The sequence below is a fragment of the Strongylocentrotus purpuratus genome, unplaced genomic scaffold (genome assembly GCF_000002235.5).
Source record: "Strongylocentrotus purpuratus isolate Spur 01 unplaced genomic scaffold, Spur_5.0 spur5_scaffold_19, whole genome shotgun sequence".
Lineage (NCBI taxonomy): Eukaryota > Metazoa > Echinodermata > Echinoidea > Camarodonta > Strongylocentrotidae > Strongylocentrotus > Strongylocentrotus purpuratus.
This window is the reverse complement of record NW_022145604.1, coordinates 25,829,832-25,849,639: the sequence shown is the minus strand read 5'-3', so window position 1 is coordinate 25,849,639 and position 19,808 is coordinate 25,829,832. Positions and strand designations below refer to the sequence as shown.

Genomic DNA, 19,808 nt, shown 5'->3' with positions numbered 1-19,808 from the left:
CTTGGAACTAATACTCGTACATGTAGGTGTGTAGGTTAGCACAAGAATAATTTAATTCACTCGCCCTTTATTCTTGATTATACAATTTTTTTTCTTCATAATCTTGTTTAATTCAATCACATAGCTTCTACTTTCTATTTTTCTATAAACTCGGTTCCATCTTCTTCTGTTTATGTGATTCCTTTTTTGAAGTAATTTATTTCTTCCTTCTTTCATTGGTTGCGCTAAATGAAAAACATTGTTTCAAATTACATTTTTTGTCTTCAATTGTTTATTTACCATAATGCGTTTTCTTTGTGGTTACAGGCAAATGAACGGAATACTTTGCTGCACAACGTTAGCTCCTAAAGTAAATGATAAGTGAGATACTCATGCACCACATTTCATGTTAAAAATACTTTTGAGAGAATTCCTTTTCGTTTCAAAACAACATTTGAGATAATTTGAACATTCTAAACTTACCCCCCCCCCCCCCCCCTTCTACCAACTTGAGAAAAGGTCGGGGGTATTATACTTTTATGAATTACATTTTCCGCTCTGTGCACTGTACACTGGACGAATCTCAACAAATGACGCGGCTTGTTGCATGGGCTGGTATTCCGCCCTCATCGACAGAGACTGTATAATGTTTGTCCTATCGGGTGATTGCTCGTCGGCTTGCGTGGATCCCGCTTGTCGTTGTCCATTTTCTGTGATCTGTTATACTCTTCTCCGGAAATTATCTTTTCTGAAATTATTTAAATCCAGTTCATGTATTCCCCCCCCCCCCTGTATCATGACAAGAAGATCCTACAAGGCTAGAAGGGGGGGGGGGGGGGCTGCAGCCCAGAGGAGCGTGAAATTACCAATATTCGAGCAGCGAAGATATCTATTCAGTTAGACCAAACGAAACCATTATTATTAATAAATTGTGATTCAAACCGAAATTTTCTTTCTCTTTCTCTCATTCTCAAAATTCTAAACATAACAATTGATAGTTGGGATAATGAATGATGAAGGATCATGATTAGTGGCGGTTACCGCATTTACTTTTGAAGGGATCGTTTAACAATGTTAAATCTGAGATACACGGCCCTACGTGTTATCAGTGTCTGTGACATGGTGTAATATTGAAGCCCTAAAAAAAATGCACTAAAAAATGATCAAGGAGTGCCTCAAAAAAGTAAAAATCTTTGAGTGACCGGTTTCACCATACTCGTTACCCCCCCCCCCCCCCCAATAGACTGTAGTTTTATGAAAACCGATAGGCAAACGCAAAATTTTGTTCCGATTTCCAATCATAAATATCTTGATAATCAGACAGGCGATCGGCTTGTAAAAGTCATGGGGTTCCTGACTGACTTAAAGGCTTAAAGAGTTATGAATATGTGATCTATATATGTCCTATCTGTGAAATTTAAACGTTAGCAGTGTCCTAATATTCAAACTATGCAAGGAAACCCGTTTACTTGCAAGACTTCACTGTCAGACACTGTTGAGTTACTGACTGTGTTTTTTCTTCTTTGGTAATGACATACTTATGAGCTGTAAAGGGTACATGAGCATTTGTCTACATCAATAACCCACTTCTTGTAATGGCCAAAATTAAACTGATTGAATCTTTGCGCAGCAAAAAACGTACGACCATTCGGTACAGTGGTCTGAAAATCAGACTATTACTTACTGGCTCTATAGCTCTTAAGTCAATTCGACAACTAAAAGTCGTTAATTTTCCACTTAAAGACATTTTCAAGCTCCCTTTATTTTAGGGAAGTTCTAAATTAGTAATTATTTTTTCAAATGCCGTTGGAATTTAACCTTTTCATTTTTATTGGCCTGCAAGTGGAACAAAGTACCTTTAAGACGATTGTAATTTGATGATGATAATGATGATGATGTTAAAAACAACACGTTTTATAAAGCGCATACACATTGCGATAACGTTCTTATTTTGCTTCCATAGTGATTGGGATATTCCCCCCCCCCCCCCCCCGTTATATATAGCTACTACCGTCGCTATCACTTTATCAGTGCAATGTATCATCGTGACCAAGCCAAGTATCTATCATGTATATTACTAAACCTGGGTTGAGAGTGGCAAATATAGCTTAAAGGCACACTGTACTACTTGTAGTTACTTGCTACCTCTATATAGAAAACTTCCCAAATCGGTGCCTGTTGGTCCCCCATGATCCTCTTTTTCTTATGTTAAATAAGAGCTGAGTTAATGAGATAGCCACCTGTCACAGTGACCTCGCTGGCTCACTGGTGGCCAATCTCTTCTGGCTGAAGTAGTAAAGCCTCCCTTTAAAAGGGAGATTGTAGTTAGTTTCAATGTGCAGTACACCACACTTGGTGGAAATACCATTAATGGGTGTTCAAGTCTCGCACACAGAAATCCGTAGTCCCATCATTAAATACCCCATAATCTCTCGGATGGTCTTCGGGTATTATGGGGCGATTGGTGGAGCATTACGTAAGGCCTATTGGTCATACAAAATGAAGGCTAATCCTGGTGATTGACTAAATTCCCCATGAGAGCCCACTTCTATGCGCCTTTAAACTTGACAAAGAGAAAACAAAACGATGTTTGACTAGTAACATGGTAATAAACATGTCTAACCTATAACAGGGATATAAAACACCTCCCTGCCTATAGTCATCGCATGAAGAGAAACATCTTTAAGATGGAGTACAGCATCCACCGCTACGAACCTCATCTCATCCCTCGATAATAATATTGAACCCGAGTGAGAGGCTAATAAATGACGCGGCCTGCCTCCTCTTACCAAATCCATAAATTCAATTTTCTCTCGACGGCTTGACTCATTCATTCATCTATCAGAATCCGACGACAGACAACAAAAAAGGGACAGAGTGAGAGACAGAATTGCTAAAAAGGTAATAAAAAGAGGTGGAACGCGCACACGTGTGGGCTATTCAATATTATGATACGCCAATCGAGCTTGGTCGAACATTTCTACAAGCCGGAGGAATTTTAATTGCGGGCTAACGGGAGAGCCTGTATAGCAACGGAAGGAATTTATAATTGATCACACATACACGGTATATTGTCAAGGTTAGGCTCGGTTTATTGACGAAAGACCAATAATTCGTATCCGATCGTAGTCATTCTACTTCGCGTTATCCGGGGAAAGCAAGGAGGGGATGCGCGGAGCTATAGATGATCATGGCGGAAGGGATGGAGAGCGATGGAGGGAAGAAAAGATGGAGATAGGGAGACGGAAAGCAAGGAGGGGATGCGTGGAGCTAGATGATCACAGCGGAAGGGATGGAGAGCGATGGAGGGAAGAAAAGATGGAGATAGGGAGACGGAAAGCAAGGAGGTGATGCGTGGAGCTATCATGGTGGAAGGGATGGAGAGCGATGGAGGAAAGAAAAGATGGAGATAGGGAGACGGAGAGCAAGGAGGGGATGCGTGGAGCTACATGATCATGGCGGAAGGGATGGAGAACGACGGAGGGAAGAATAGATGGAGATATAGGGAGACGGAAAGATAAAGAGAAAGAGAAATAGAGAGAAAGAGAGAGAGAAAGAGAGAGAGAGAGATGAAGAGAGAGGGGGTAAGAGGTGCAGTGGCAAATGAATAGGAAGAAGGAAAATGATATGCATATTAAGAATTACAATTTCTAAAAGATGAAAGAAAAGGTCCGTGTTTCAAAATGTCATCACCATAAGAATGAGAAAAAAATAAAAACATTGTACCGCAACAGAGTATAACAAGAGCAAAATGAGGAATTTATTTTTTTTAAAGTCACAATGATATGAATTATAGGAAAATAAGTTTGAAAATGGGCTTACAGGATGTGCGAAAAGAAAAGCATTCTGACAAAGTAAACTTACTGGAAAAGGTATGACGAATCCACAGTCTATAAGGGGCGGGATGTTCATTTAAAATGAACAGAATACATTATTTAAATGAAGGGTGCTGTACAGAATCGTCAAACCCATCCAAGATCAATAATTAAACGCGACCAGAGCAAATAAGGCCCTGAAGAAACAAATAAAGTAGCCCTTTTCGAGTATTTACGACGATTTATTTAAGAATATATTAAGTTAATAAAGCAGCACGCGTGTTCGCGTGCCAAAGAAAATTTATCGTACAGGGAAAATAAAGAATACGTTGGACTTTTGTTTTCATAAAAAAGGGACTTCGGAACCATAATACTTTTTGAGAAACCCCCTTTTTTATTTCAGTGCCATTATTACTATTTACGTTTAAGTCCCAGTTTACTGAACATTTAACAGGCAATCAATGTCCTGTAATTAAAGATTTTTAAAGGTTGAGGGAGAGAGAGAGACAGACAGTGGTGGGAAGAGAGGGAGAGACGATAAAGAGAAATAAAGAGAAAGCGAGAGAGGGGATGAGGGGAAAATGTTTGCATGATGAAGAGAAAAAGAGAGAAATAGAAAGTTGGAAAGCGGTGAGAGGGGAAACAAGCAAACAATGAGAGAAAGAAGGAGAAGGAAAGTAAAAAGAAATAAAGATGTAAAACACAATATAGAACGGGGATGCAGATAAATACAGATATTCAGACAACTGACAAACAGATACATAGGTAGACAGACAGGTTATGTAGACAGACATAAAGTGAATGAGAGAGAGAGAGAGAGAGAGAGAGAGAGAGAGAGAGAGAGAGAGATAGAGAGAGAGAGAGAGAGAGATGGAGAGTAAGAAAATATAGAAACAGTAAGCAGATAAAATCCTTATCAACACGTTCTGATATTGCATATACGATATCGTTATATTAATGACAATAATTCATCAACGGGCCAATAACTTCCAGGGAGATCGATCTAGGCCTATATAAACATGACCTCTGACACGTCTAATTATCTGCGTGTATTATCTCTATTCGCGTGCCGATAGATGATAAACATGATTATCATGATGATTATATATTCGACAACCAATCCTGCATAACGTTGTTGAAATATTCCCGTTTATTCTTTTCATTTCGATGTCTGTCATTGTACACACTCTATCGTTTTTTCTACATCATAAGCAAGCCTCTTTCTTTTAGGCAATTTCGCCTCCTTCTTACAATTCAAATGTATATTTCATGATATGTTTATTTTTATTGTAAGTAGGACATATAAATGTTTGAATTCAAGTTTTTTTTTTCTTCTCTGAATTATCTTATTTCTTTACTCTTTTTATTAAACGAATGTTATAGAATCCGACAAACAAATTACATGATGTTACTTTTAAACCTGTCTAATTTAAAGTCAAACTTACAGTTTATATTTCATTATGAATTAGACATCTTCATATTTTTTAAATCTTAACTAATTTCATAATACACGGGTTATAATTGAGTATTCCTTTATCAAAGGGTATACAAGAATAAACCAGTAATTATGACAGAATTTGATATTTTGCATGGAAACATAATTATTGTGTGTTTAATGACAGAGAGAAAGAGAGATATGGTGCCAATGGTAATGAATGAAAGAGAGGGGGGTTGAGCGAAGGAATGAGGGAGAGGGAGAGAAAGAAAGAGAGGACGCACACAAAATACAATTAATTTTTTTGTTTCAAATTTTCTCTACATAGAACAAAAATAAGCCCGTAATTGAAAACTGTACATCACCACGCCTAGGCATTAACAAATACCCCAAATTCTTAACCCATGCATTCCCGGTTGAAATGCCTAACAACGCTTACCAAGTACGGGAAAGTGGTAGCTCTTATACACCTGTTACTATTACTGATATGGGCTCGTGCGTCATTGAGTTGGCAGCCATATTGGGGTAAAAATTTGTTTGTCGAGGAGAAGGGAGCAGGGGGGGGGGGGGCTTGGAAAACAGGTAGAAATAGAATAGGGTTTTATATTATTGAATATGGATATAAATTGCGTGGTGGAGTGGTGATTATGAACACAGGTGCAAAAATATGACGAGAGGTGTTAGTTTTAGAAATGTAATGCAATGCGTCACGATGATGATGATGATGAAACGATTTACGATGATTGGTATGGTGGTGGTGATGATGATGAGATGATGGTGGTGATGGTGATGGTGGTGGTGGTGGTGGTGGTGGTGGTGGTGGTGGTGGTGGTGGGGTGGTAGTGGTGGTGGTGGTGGAGATGATGATGGTGGTGGTGGTGGTGGTGGTGGTGGTGGTGGTAGTGGTGGTGGTGGTGGTGGTGGTGATGATGATGAGATGATGGTGGAGATGGTGATGGTGGTGGTGGTGGTGGTGGTGGTGGTGGTGGTGGTGGTGGTGGTGGTGGTGGTGGTGGTGGTAGTGGTGGTGGTGGTGGTGGTGGTGGTGGTGGTGGTGGTGGTGGTAGTGGTGGTGGTGGTGGTGGTGGAGATGATGATGGTGATGATGGTTGTGGTGATGACGGCGATAATGATGATGACGATTATTTTGGTGATATAAATGGTAACAGATTCTAAAATTGGTGATGACGATGGTTTTGTTTTTGTTTAAGAAGAAGAAGATGATCGGGAGCGCCAGGAGGGTCAAATTTGACTGACATGAGCGCTATACAAGAACCCACTATTATTATTATTATTATTTAGAAACTTATGGAACTTATAGGTATGATCTAGTCATTGTTAATTAGTGAGTCTTGCTACGAAATGGTTTTAAAATCCTAATTTCTATAGATTAACGATAATTCCATTTCATGTCCTAATAATATGTCCAGATTCCTCAATAACAAGATGCGATAATTTAAGTGTTTATCTATTATGAATATGCAGATGCTGAACTATAGATAACCTGTTTTTTTTTTTTTTTTTTTATCTTTTTGATAATATTTTAAACAAATAAAACTTGCGTCATACTGCGGTAAAGGAAAACTGTTATGACTTATGACGATATAACCTGAATAAACAAATACTAGCTTATTTATAACCACATAAACAGAAATGATGTATTCAAGCATAAATAAGTTGAAAGTGAGATTTATTTTTCATTCATGATTCGAAAAAGTTGCTTTACAATAGAAAACGATATAATTTGGTCTTTCCACGTGAACGCGAATTGAGTTAATATATATATATATATATATATATATATATAAAAACAAATCAGGTGATGTTCATGAATAAAATCAAAGCAAAAATAACAGAAACCCGACATATATGAACAAGATATGGTCTATCTGGAATGTTTTACACGATATAATTTTAAATAAAAGTAATCGAAATAATCCTAAAGATGGTCCCTACATGGGAATTTCATCTTAGAAACACGAAATAATTGATTTCAATATCTCATTTGCAGCTTTGGAATGTATCCGAAAATAATGGAATGTCTCGAAAATCAGCAATAGAGTTATTCAGTAAAATAGAGAAATGTATGTTTACATTAAGACGTATATACATTCGTTTCGATTTCCCTTTTTTTTAGTATCTTATATCTTACAAAACAAAAAGTAATATTGCACACTTTTCCGACCAGAAACTTACGAACGAAAAGAAAAATCATTACATGCTTTACAAACGGTCAGCCTACTTTTAAATATTTGTCTTAATTTGTGAATTCTATAAGCTATTTTTGAAGCTGAATGTGTCGTGGAATTTTGATCAAGATGCTTAGATATACTTATTAGGCATTCTTAACAATTGCAATGATATTAAAACCCATATTTGTAATACCATTATAGTCCAATTAGATATCCATATTCCGTATTAAACTTTGCGTTATTCAAATTCCGCTAAGATTAATGCTTGAAAGTTAAAGAATGTAAGTTAAAAATATAATCACATAAAATGTATCCAGATTATAATTAATTTGAAAACATTGTGAGTTTGTTCTGGTATTTTCGGGCCTATACCGTATATTAGTACGCACAATTCACACATATATAGTTTCAAACAAGCAACAAAATGATATATGTATGAGTTAATCATAATTTGTTATATACAACAGTTTTCATATGTACAATACCACACTCACTCTCTAAACAAAGAAAAAATATCATGTTATACAAAGAAGGCACGACGTGAAAATAAAATAAGAATAAAAAGATTCTCATAACTTCAACGAATAAATATTGAGAAAATATTTTGAAGACATGCACATCACAATGATATGATGATGTAAGTCAATTAGTTGGTTTCGGCGAGTTGACAAGGTATCGAGTTTGTTAGTCATAAACTAACGTAACACAATAGAGTTTCTGTACGTTTCAAAATAGTTGAGTTATCAATATATTCAGAGTTGGGGTCTTAATTTGTAGAGGTCCGTTGAAATATTATTTTGCAGCGAAAGATATTGGAAACCTTCTTTCACTATGATTTTCTGATTGTAAGCATGCACATTTAGTAAAGATACCATTTCGCATTAAATAGGTTATACTCTCAAAATGTTCATGTACATGATTCAATATATCTCTAAGCAACCCACATGGTGCATAGATCAATACAAGTTTATTTTTAATGATTTTGAAGTTCAGATACAATTTATGTTTAATGAAAACAACGAGTTATTTGGTAAGATAGAGTTGTAGCCTTAAAAGTGTCATTGGGGAGATGAGTCCATGTAATTAAACTGTTATAATCTTAGAACCGATTCAGATAATGCTATTAACTATAATTTACTTTGCAATGGCGTATCCAAACACTGATCAAGGGGGGTGGACCCTCCTCGGAAGGAGGAGTAGTATTGTACTCATGCAGCTCCGCAAGGGTTATAGACCCACTAGAGATGCTGAAAGTGGTATATATTTATTGACGCACGATCAAACTTTTCCACCATTTAATGGGGGTTTGCCCCTTGATCTATTCTTTGTTGGGTACGCCTTCAAAGTGATTTCTAACCACAAATAAAAGGAACACTTCATTTGGGCTTGATATCCGTATAGATTTGGAAGACGTACGATTATCAATACCAAGCCGATGATTTAAAGTGCAATAAATTGGAGCATATTTCTACGGTGTTCTAGGAGCTTGCTTTACTGTTTGGGTCCCCTTGTAACAGCCACCCTTAATTATAATTTTGTTTTTGTCAAGGAATCCCACATTTGTACACTTCTTGTAAATGTGTTTATGATCGGAAGGAACCCCATCGAAAAGTTAAAAGAAACGAAACAAAACTGGAATATTTTATTTTGCAACCCTTATTTTAAATGGGACGAAAAATGTCACTGAGCAAATTTGTTAGGCTGTTTTGTCCATAGAGTTGCTACAAATATACTGCTTATTTTCTAATAAAAAATGCATTTCTCATGAAGTTAAAAATAGCAAAGTTGCTTGTTTAACTCAATAAATTTATTGTTTTCTTTAGAATTTTTAAAATCTGGGATCTAAAAAAGTGTATTTTCAGTGACATCTTTCTTCAAGATGGTGATGAATAGGGGTGAGTTGCTGAGCTATCGTGAGTCCCGCCAACGTCGTCACGCCTTCAAGTTCGTCATAATCGTACGAACCCGACGGCGAGAAGTGCTCGCTGCTGCTGCTTCCTGTCGACATCGGAGAGCTACTGGACGACGACTGTCGGGGATCCTCCGGCGTCCATACCTTGGCGACCATGGTACCGTTTGGGGCTGGCTGCGAGTGCTTTTCATTGCTCCATGAGAGGGAGTGGCCGGCGAGGGGCGTGACGCCGAACTCGTTATCAAGCGGTATCGGCGATCCTGAGAAGATGAAACGAAAGAAGGAGAGAAAGACTTGAAATTTAGAGATGATTGGAATCGATTCTACTTTTTGATACGACATATAAGCATAATGCATGTGCTGAAAAACAAACTGCACAGCGAAAAAGCGATGAGTTTTGCTAGGACTTGCAATTACACTTCAATTTAATGTCGCGGTTATTCTTCATTTTGTATCGAATGTTTGTTTTGTGATTTCATTATTTCATTCAGAAGAGGGTACCAGAAAAATAAACGTCGTCGTGCTTTATCAAACTTTTAACTATTCATTTAAAATGTAACTCACAAGCGCTTTTACCTTCCACTTATGTATTTAATTTTTGTCCACTTATTGAATCCTTGGGTGTTTGATGATAGTGATGCTTTAAACTTGTGACTCTCTTAACTCTCATCTACTAATTTTTATTGAAAATCAGATACAAGCATTAAAATATTACACATTTCAACTACAGCTGTATTTCATGGTATATTTTCTGTCAGTTCATGACCACCTTGATATCCTTATTCTTATTTTTTATCCTGTCGTATAGTTTGAAAGTAGAGTACATTGGCTCATTGTCAATCGGTCGGAGCTGCTGTATAGCCGTACTAGGCCATGCTTCAGCCATAGGCTTCCCAAATAAAATTCAATTCACAGCCATTTACTACATGTTTAGGTGACGGTTTATGTGCCGAATAATTATCGCCTTTCCCAGTTTGCCATTGCCCGATCGCAAGTTTAATTCCTGTCCAACACAATTCCTCTCTTTTTATGGCGGTGTAGGTTTCTATTGCCGGGGGTTCAAAGCCCCTATGTTCATTTTGGTATTAACCGCCTTTACGAGTCCCAATTTCCTTACACTTGTGTTAGAAAACCTACAGGTAATCTTCAATGGAAAGCGGATTTGCTAAGCCCTTAATCGGTGGGGGAGAGCCTTGTTATGTTACGGTACCGCTCAAGATTAGAGAGGGGGCAAATAGAACCCCCTTTGGATTGTATGGGGGTAACCGACAATACCAGTGGGGTAATCCGAAAATGACAAATGGGTTTAACGGGACCAGTGTGGAAACTTGTTATCGGTATTAGACGGTGCTTGTTGTCATGAGAAGAAAACATGGGTACCTTAATTATAATGCCACAATTCAAGCAGGGTTTCGAGGGCATTTTGTAAAGAGGATACCGAAAGTTTTGATGGACAAGAAGAGACTTATCAAAGGGTAGACTTGAGGGATGTGGACAAAAGGTGAGAATCCCTCAGAAACAGCGATAAAATTATGTTTCAAGAGGTCCGAAACACGAATGACAAACAACTTCTCATCTTCGACGTTAAGCGATGATGAAAGTAAAGTTGCGCGTCATTTAATCATTCACTTTCTTTTAATATGAGTTAACTTATCGAAAGAGGGGTAATAAATGTAAATGTTGGCTCGTCCTATCCCTACATTTGGGAGTTTCTTAATATACTGATACTAGAAGATGTAAAGTGAGAACGAGACACGCAGTCCAAGATAAGCTTGAAATAACTTTCACCTGATCATGGCTGCAACATGAGTAACCGTATACTGTCATGACAGTTATATTGTTGATTAAAAAAAATCTTTAAGCCACTCTCTCTCTCTCTCTCTCCTCTTAGCTTATTACCTTGGATAAATATAACATTAAGTTATGAATAAATAATGAATTGATAGAGTCAAGCATAGAAGAAGTTGGAAATGACGACCTCATGTCGACAAGAGTTGAATAAGTTTTGAAAAGAAAAATATACAAGAGAGGCGAAGACAATGTTTGAGTTATATAAAGTACACAAGCTACGATGTTCTCTGGTGTCTTATAATAGTTCTTTCATTTTCTTCAGTCGATTGCTCCGTCTTGTGTGTCGAACGGGTCCCTCGGCATTCCCTAGCCCATTCTTTCTATCCTCACCGTTATCGATCAGGTATTGATCTCGTCTCCATTTCAATAGCGCAAACGACAAGAGAAAACCTTGTTAATTCCACCAAGAACCATGGCTAATGCATTAATCCTTCACTTGCAGGTATACAGTTGTATTCTACACGTGAATGCTTTAGGTTGCTTAATCCACATTCCCATTATATTTTTTTTCACCGTATAGTTATAGTTCCGTTCCTTAAAATGGTGGCTTGCTTATTTTTGCCTTTTGATCTTTTCTTTTTTAATTCTGTAGCTCCAATCCTCGGCTTTTGGGGGAGGGATAACGGAGATGAAGAGAGTACGATGACGAAATAATCATACAGGGTAATATGGTGTTCTAACTCATACGCTGTTACGCATTTGTTGGTAATTTTGAAAAGCGTTTAGCCTTGTTGATGACTATTTAGAGCAATGTTTTGTAGGCAAAATACAAATTCTATGAAAACATTGCATGTTTTTCATTGTAAAATATCGGATTAATAATTGTGATATTGATTTGTCAGCAACAATATGCCATGCATGTAGATAGTTCTTGTATTTCAATGTGTCGTTATATTTCATGACCTCATGCTTGTATAAATCTTGACACGTAAATAATTTACTAATTTTACAAATATGTTACTCAATATTAGTTTGATGTTCAATTTGACGAGGGAAAAAAATGTTATTTCTGTGATAAGTTATTATAAAAATGTGTATGTTTTGATTACCTATTACATTGGTTAGATTTTATGCTACTTTAGGTATGAAATTATTAAAAGTCGAATGACACAATGATCAGTGAATGTGCCTCGAAAAAGGGGGCAAGGAAGAAGATTGGCGAAGAAAAGGATGGAGAAGAAGAAGATGAAGAAGGAGGAGAAGAAGACGAAGAAGGGGAAGAAGAAGGAGAAGAAGAAGAAGGAGGACGGGAGAAGAAGAAGGAGTAGGGAGAAGATGGTTAACGAAGAAGAGCAGGAGAAAAAGAAAAAGAAGAAGTTAAAGTGAAAGAGGAGGAAAATGAGAGAGGAGGAGAAGAAGAAAGATGACAACGATTATGAGATGTAAAAACTCACCTCGGTGGCAAATGATAACTTTCTTCTGGTTTTCTTCCGGACTTGTCGCTGGCGACTCCAGGTCAGCTCCCTCGTTCTCGATCATCTCTGCCAGAAAATTGATGTACCCTATAGCCAGCCTCAGGGTGTCCACCTTAGACAGTCTCTTCTCGTAAGGCAACGTGGGGATGTGTTCCCTAAGTCCTTCAAAGGCATCATTGATGGATGACATCCGCTTCCTCTCTCTCAGGTTAGCTGCTTGTCTCTGTCGGACCTGCTGCGTGGGGCACTTGGGTTTTCTCCTCCTCCGTGTCGCCTTACCCCCCTCATGTTGGAAGGGCCGACGCCCATAGCTCTGGTTGAGGGGTTCGAAGACATTCCTATCATAAGGGTGACTGTACTGGTGATATGCTGTCGGCTGGTGATAGAGAAGCGATTCGTGACCGTAAGGAATATTTTCCATAGTGATCTCTGAGTATATACCTGAAGTTGGTTTTGAGAAGTTATGAGTTGGTTGGGAGCGCAGGTGGATTATCAAATTGTTCTGGGTGGTTTATAAGCAGCAAGTGTGTCCGTTGAATTGGGTTGAGATGAGTTTGGTTGCCAGTGGAGCATGAAGAGATGTATCAATGTTATATTTGAAAGCGGTTGGTGTTGATCCCATTCCAACATCCAGGGCACCTTGCCTGGGATTCCTCTCCGAACCCTAGAAATTAAAATGCCGAAGAAGTTTCAAGAACGAAGTTTTATAGCGGAGTCGCCGAGATGTTCTGTCCCCATCCAAGCCCGCTATCCGAGACCGAGATCTTCGCTGGCGATATTCCGAAACCACACATGCGCAGACGACTCCGGTCGCATCCGACCAATCAGGGCGACGACACGCCCCCTCGCGCGCAGATCGCCGTCCGCTGTATTGCCAACATAAACCACGCGTGAGCGATGTCAGTGCGTGCGTATGCTTGTAGTGACGAACCAAATCGTGCTCGACGGAACAATAGGCCAATATTTGCTCAGAAATGTATCTAAATTTCACCCCAAAAGCATCGAGCTGGATCAAATTGCTATTAAAGGAGGGCAACGCCTTTCACTCGGTGCTCAGCCAGCAAGTAATTCTGACCGCACCCTTACTCAATTTTCATCAGGAAATTATTGATATGTCCTTACCAACTTTTCCCATCGCTTTGAACATTGGTCTGCGGTGTGATACAACTTCATGCACGATGTTTATTTAGTTCATTTATATGATTTTGATTTCACCAATTGAATCGTCATATGAATAATGACCTTTTCTTGAGCTGAACAATTTGCTTTTGTTAAGAGGGTGCGGAAATTTATAAAGCGGGCCAATTCTATGATCTCTTCAAATAAGAGTTTTCACGGGTAATATATCTTCGCCTTAAGTTCTTTTGCGACGCCGGCAGAGAATGGGCATTGCATTATAATTGGAACAGAATTTCAATAGGAAACGTTAACATATTTTAACGCCCTAGTTGTTGAACAAAAAGGTTGATATTTAATTGTCGTGTGTAAAATTAAACAATTCGTCCTAACTGTGTAATTATAATGTTCTTTGTTGTGCACAAGTGTTATCAAAATGGGAGATAACAAATCTATCAATAGGCATGATTTCTTCCTTTGTGAAAATATTGTAAATTGTTAATTTTTCTACACTGACAAAGAATAATCTGATTTGTGAAATCGTAATTAAATAAAAAGCATTTGAAATTAGGAGTTCAGACATTCAGGTGATCAACATCGATATAATTCATAGTCTACTCGTTTTTTTTTTGTTCAGATAAAGCAAAATGAACTAATTTTGCCAAATTTGGGCACAATTACCGTAAAATGTCAGGTCTGTAAATTGACAAACATGACACGATTTTTCTACATAAAAATTGTTGAAAAATTAATGAGCAGGATATATAACCAGTCACATTCGTTATAGGTTAGTTTTCTAAACAATATTTTTTCAAAGAGAATATAGATTGTGAAGCTGAACAAATATTGTTGTTATAAATATAATTTTTCTGCTTATATATATCATAGTTTGGTGCATATCAGTTGCTTTCATGAGGCCACCGTCACGTTCAAGCTCTAGCTTAAGATGGCGGTCTCCTGCATTTTTCAATTGTTGTAATGATTTGTCAACTATGCTTTTGTTTAAAGGCAGGGCCTATAATTATTCGATTGATTTACATTATGATATGATTAAATATATAATTCGACTTTTGTTAATAATATATATGTACGACGTTTGTATATTACTTATTATTGAGTTGAAAAAACGCAGAAATATAATCAAACAGTCAAAAACATATTGATTATTCCCATCCTAATCTTGCAGAATGATTTAAACCAATGGCCTTGTCGCTTCTCGTCGCTCAAAGGTAGCTAAGATCTCATTAAAAAAACGTTTGAATTTGTCCTAATAATTCGCTGCTCTTAGCAATTAGAAATGCGAATTTAACTTATTACGATAAGGGGCCCATGAAATTTATTTCCTTACGAGCTATAGGCCTGCCAATCCTTTGTTCATTAAGTAACTGCACTATATCTTTAGTTAGCTGTATATTGCCCCACCACCGGGCTTAGATAAAGTTATTTTTAATCGCTTATAAACAAAAGGTTTATCTCTCACTGTCTAAACAACAAACTTTGCGATTCTTGAATAAACATAGAGACCTCGTTAATACAACACAAATTGTAGTGATATATGGGGCACGCGAATAGCACGCGAGCCCTGTATTTAATCCTAAACTTACACAAGGCACTGATGTGGTGGGGGAAAAGCGCGAATTACTGACCATGATGACGTAAAAATGGCGTCATAACCTGTTGGAAAACAAACAAAATGTGTGTTTTGTTATGGAAGTCTTGAAACTGTTATCATAGAATAAACCAAGCTGTGTTGCGCAGACGCGAAATAAATAAATAGAAGTTAAGCTCGAAGTAATAATTGACTGTTTAGATTAAGTTGCACCTTTAAACTATCTGGCTGATGATGAGTTTTAAACATAAAAAGAAAAGAAAAATAATGTTAAGTGGTCAAGTTGGCTATCAAGCCCTCCTGCCCCTTTTAAAGGCCAAATGAAAATGTAACTGAACCGTGGAAATGGTCTACCTTCCTTAAAATATGTGTGGCTGACTAGAAACAAGCCTTTGGGGGAAGGTGTCGCCCCTCCCCGTTATTAAAGATCTGGAGACACCATTGACTGGTCTCTCTCCCTCCCCCTATCTATATCTCTTTCTTTTTCTCTCTGTCTCTCTGTCTCTCCGGCTCTCTGTCTCTCCCACGATCTCTCTCTTTGTTTCCCATGTTTTACAGCTGCCCCTTTTCCCTTTTACCTGTCTCTGTTAAAATTAATTCAATTCCATTTGCCTCTTCCAAATCTTCTTTCTTCTTATACATTTCTTTGATTATAAATATCATTCAGTTCTACATCTGACCTTATTCTCATATCAGAATATGTGTTCGTGTAAGTATTATGTCTTTTGGTCCTTGTTGTCCCCTATAGTGTTATTTTATATTTCATTCGTAATTCTTTTCATTTTCCATGTTTGCAGGCCTTCGTATCTTTTCGACTTTGTCTACCTTGTTGGCGCACTGATGAAAACACGTAGTAAGCTTAAAACTGAATATCATTACTCTTGTTCGGTTTATCTCTCTTTTCCTTTATCCCTTCTTTGTTCTCCTCCCCTAATTCTTCAAATCTACCATGCCTTCTTTATATTTCACTTGATTGACCTTTTTTACCTTTTGGAACATTCTCTTTCCCTTTTGATTACCCTCACTTTGGCTCTCAACTTCCTACCTTTTATCCCCGTCTAGACGTCTATTTCGTGCTTGGAGTTTGGGTGTGGCCCCAATCATAAATGTGTACTAATCTGTCCTCGATTTCGCTAACATTATGTGTTCAATCCTGGCTGTGATTGGCAAAGTAAATACTGTACTGCCGACTTCATCGTCCTTCTCTCTTACTGGTATAGAATTTTATTCTCCTTCCACATATCACTCCTTCCCCAATCCCCCTCTCTCTGTCCTTTTCTCTTTCTCTCTTTTTTTTCTCTCTCTCTCTCTTTTTTTTTCTCTCTCTCTCTCACTCACTCTGTTAAAGTTGGTTCATATTTGTCACTCTCTTCTTAGTTGTAATTTCTGTTTTTGTTTTTGTCCTTGTTTCCCCTTTAATTTATTTTTTTCTTTAATTGATTTCCTTTTCTTTAATTGATTTTCTTTTCTTTTCTTTTTCCTCTCTCTCTCTCTCTCTCTCTCTCTCTCTCTCTCTCTCCCTCTAACTCTCTCTCTCTCTCTCTATCTTTCTCTCTCTCTTTCTCTCTCTCTATCTCTCTCTCTCTCTCTCTCTCTCTCTCTCTCTCTCTCTCTCTCTCTCTCTCTCTCTCCCCCGCCCTCTCTCTCTCTCTCTTTCCCTTTATCTGATCCCCATCATGCCTCTTGATTTATATCTCCCAATGTTTCTCCCTTCTTCCCTTTTCACATCTCTTGATCAATGTCTCCATCCCACCCCTTCTTCATCTCCATCAACATCACCATGCTCATTCTGTTACCCATGTCCTCGAACCACCACCACCACCACCACCACGACCACTCCCAAGCTCCGACATCATGGACATTTAAAAAAAGAACTGTATAGGGGAGGATCCTCACCGAGCAAACAAGGGCACACTGCAGTGTGTTCCATTGACTCAGATGCATCCCACACTCGGCCCATATCAAACAACCATACAACATACTTTTCCCACACTCCTCGTTCCCATGTCCCCATCACGAACTGTCCTTATGTTGCCCGGCCACCGTTCCCAAGAATGAGATGGTGATGGAGGTGGTGGTGAAGAAGAGTAGCGGTTATAGGGGGGGGGGCAAGGGGGAGGGGGTAGAGCCCCACCCGACCTTAAGTTCAATTTAAATTGATTGTGAATGAATTTAAGCGACCCATAATGTAGAAGAAAAAAGAAATGCAAGCCCCCCCCCCCCCCCTCCACACAAGAAAATCTTTCCTAACCGCGCATTGTGGAGAGGGGCGAGGGCGTAGGCTCGCTATCGGCCTGCGACCCCCTCCTTCCCCCGATCAGCTGGTGAAATCACACCGAGGGGCGTCGCCTGGAATCTGACAAGGGGGCAAATTTGTCGACAAACATGAGCAAAGACAGTAACCATAACAACGGGACAATATTCTCTTTATTCCTCCCTTAAGTGCGGTGAACAGATGAGATGGGATGGAGAGGAGGGGGGGGGGGGGGGGTGAAGGGGGTATTTATTAATGTTAAATGCGACCACGCCCGTGTGTTTCACACCGTTAACGTTTCCTGCATAAATCCCAGTTGTACGACATAACACGTGTTTGTGAGAAAAGTAGAAGAAGACGAATAAAAGAAAGCGAACTCCCTGTGATCAACAAGAGCTATTCAAAGCTAATCATCGTTTAAACCTAGTTTAGCGTCTTGTGACATTTCCTATAATAACCTCAAAAAGAATTGCATTTTGAGATTTCTGTTCGCATTGTTGTACGGCTTTGATTCACACACTTTCACAATGATCATTGTTGAAATGTGCGTGACTGAAAAATTATCCTCGTGTTGACCATGTTAACCTTTCTCTAGTTTAAACACCAGAAGAGAATTTTCCCATCCGTATTTTGTTTGGGTTTCAATCGATGTCTGTCCTGTTGGAAAATATTCACACATCATTTTTTTTTTCTTTAGCGTAAGTAGATCGATTAATTTCAAATAAAATTAGTAAAACAAAAAATGGGGATTGGGTGAGGGGAGACATTTGCAAATCAAATACGATTGCTGGCAGAGACGAGAGATCTGGCTGTGATTTCGTCAAATTTAAAGTACACAAGTACGTTCGCATTGCCATTACTATCTAACGTAACCATGATAACCTTTGATGTACAACGAATGCTACCTTTCTGATTTGTGTGTTGCCGAGCCTCTCATTTTTAATGACTTTAATTTTAATGATATTTTTCTACCGCTAAACAAAATCTTTAAAGGCAAGCTTTACTACTTCAGCCAGAAGGGATTAGACCACCAAGCGAGCCAGCGAGGTAACTGTGACAGGTGGTTATCTCATCAACTCAGCTCTCAGTTAACATAAGAAAAAGAGGATCATGGGGGACCAATGGTCACCAATTAGGCATTGTTTGTTATAAAGAGGGCGCAAGTAGCTACAAGTATGGCAGTGGGCCTTTAAGAGGTAATATTACATTGAAGAGTATCTCTGGTTATCTATGGAAACGCCCCTATAGTATCAATTACGGGAGGGTTCGGGCATGGTTCGGGGTGTGATTCTATTATGTATATAAATATACATTGTATACAGACATCGAAAATGGTCTCATGATTCAGACCTCAATAAAATAAGGCATTGTTTCGTCAGATGTATCGCGAATTTCAGGCTTTAGTTATTGTTTGGAAATGACTGTTTGTATGAAAGTATAATTTCAAGACAAATATATTAAAGAATGATGTTTTTCAAGTAGTTTTTGGACTTTGCCATTATGGCGAATACATTATTTGTAAATTAATATTATACATATCCATGAATATTTAAATGTGTGGGGGAGGAGTGAGATTTAGTGAAGGGGAAATTTAAAGGTAAACTTGAGTTCTGGTAAAAAAAGAAAATGATTCTATTATGTATATAAATATACATTGTATACAGACATCGAAAATGGCCTCATGATTCAGACCTCAATCAAGGCATTGTTTCGTCAGATGTATTGCGAATTTCAGGCTTTAGTTATTGTTTGGAAATGACTGTTTGTATGAAAGTATAATTTCAAGACAAATATATTAAAGAATGATATTTTTCAAGTAGTTTTTGGACTTTGCCATTATGGCGAATACATTATTTGTAAATTAATATTATACATATCCATGAATATTTAAATGTGTGGGGGAGGAGTGAGATTTAGTGAAGGGGAAATTTAAAGGTAAACTTGAGTTCTGGTAAAAAAAGAAAATGAATTCTCACAGAATCAAACGAAACTTACACTGAATGTTCAAGATTACAAATAAATGACATAGGCCAAACAATTTTGGAAGAAAATGTATACTGGCTGAGTAATGAGCATAGAAAGATAAGAAAATCAGGTACTACTAGTCCCGACACCATGTGTGTAGTCCCATATACATCTTTCTGTGTACAGTGCTTGTTACTTTACCAAGACTGGGCCAATTTATTATGATTTTGATGACTCCAGAACCTTGCAGTGCACACATGCTACA

At 38.1% G+C, this 19,808-nt stretch overlaps 1 protein-coding gene across 1 annotated transcript; it reads right to left on the bottom strand.

Annotated features, from left to right (window-relative positions):
* Positions 1-6,902: 6,902 nt before the first annotated feature.
* LOC115926162 (pancreas transcription factor 1 subunit alpha-like) lies at positions 6,903-13,367 on the bottom strand. Its single transcript, XM_030990698.1, has 2 exons — positions 12,579-13,367; positions 6,903-9,593 (listed from the first exon to the last, which is right to left on the bottom strand). The coding sequence occupies exons 1-2, from the start codon at positions 13,018-13,020 to the stop codon at positions 9,280-9,282; spliced, it is 756 nt and encodes a 251-aa protein (XP_030846558.1). The 5' UTR covers positions 13,021-13,367; the 3' UTR covers positions 6,903-9,279.
* Between the last annotated feature and the right edge of the window lie 6,441 nt (positions 13,368-19,808).

Coding starts and splice junctions, on each gene's coding strand:
- LOC115926162 (XM_030990698.1), bottom strand. CDS start 13,020: ATGGAAAATATTCCTTACGGTCACGAATCGCTTCTCTATCACCAGCCG. Junction 9,594..12,578: donor AGTTATCATTTGCCACCGAG/GTGAGTTTTTAC, acceptor TCATCTTCTCAG/GATCGCCGATACCGCTTGAT.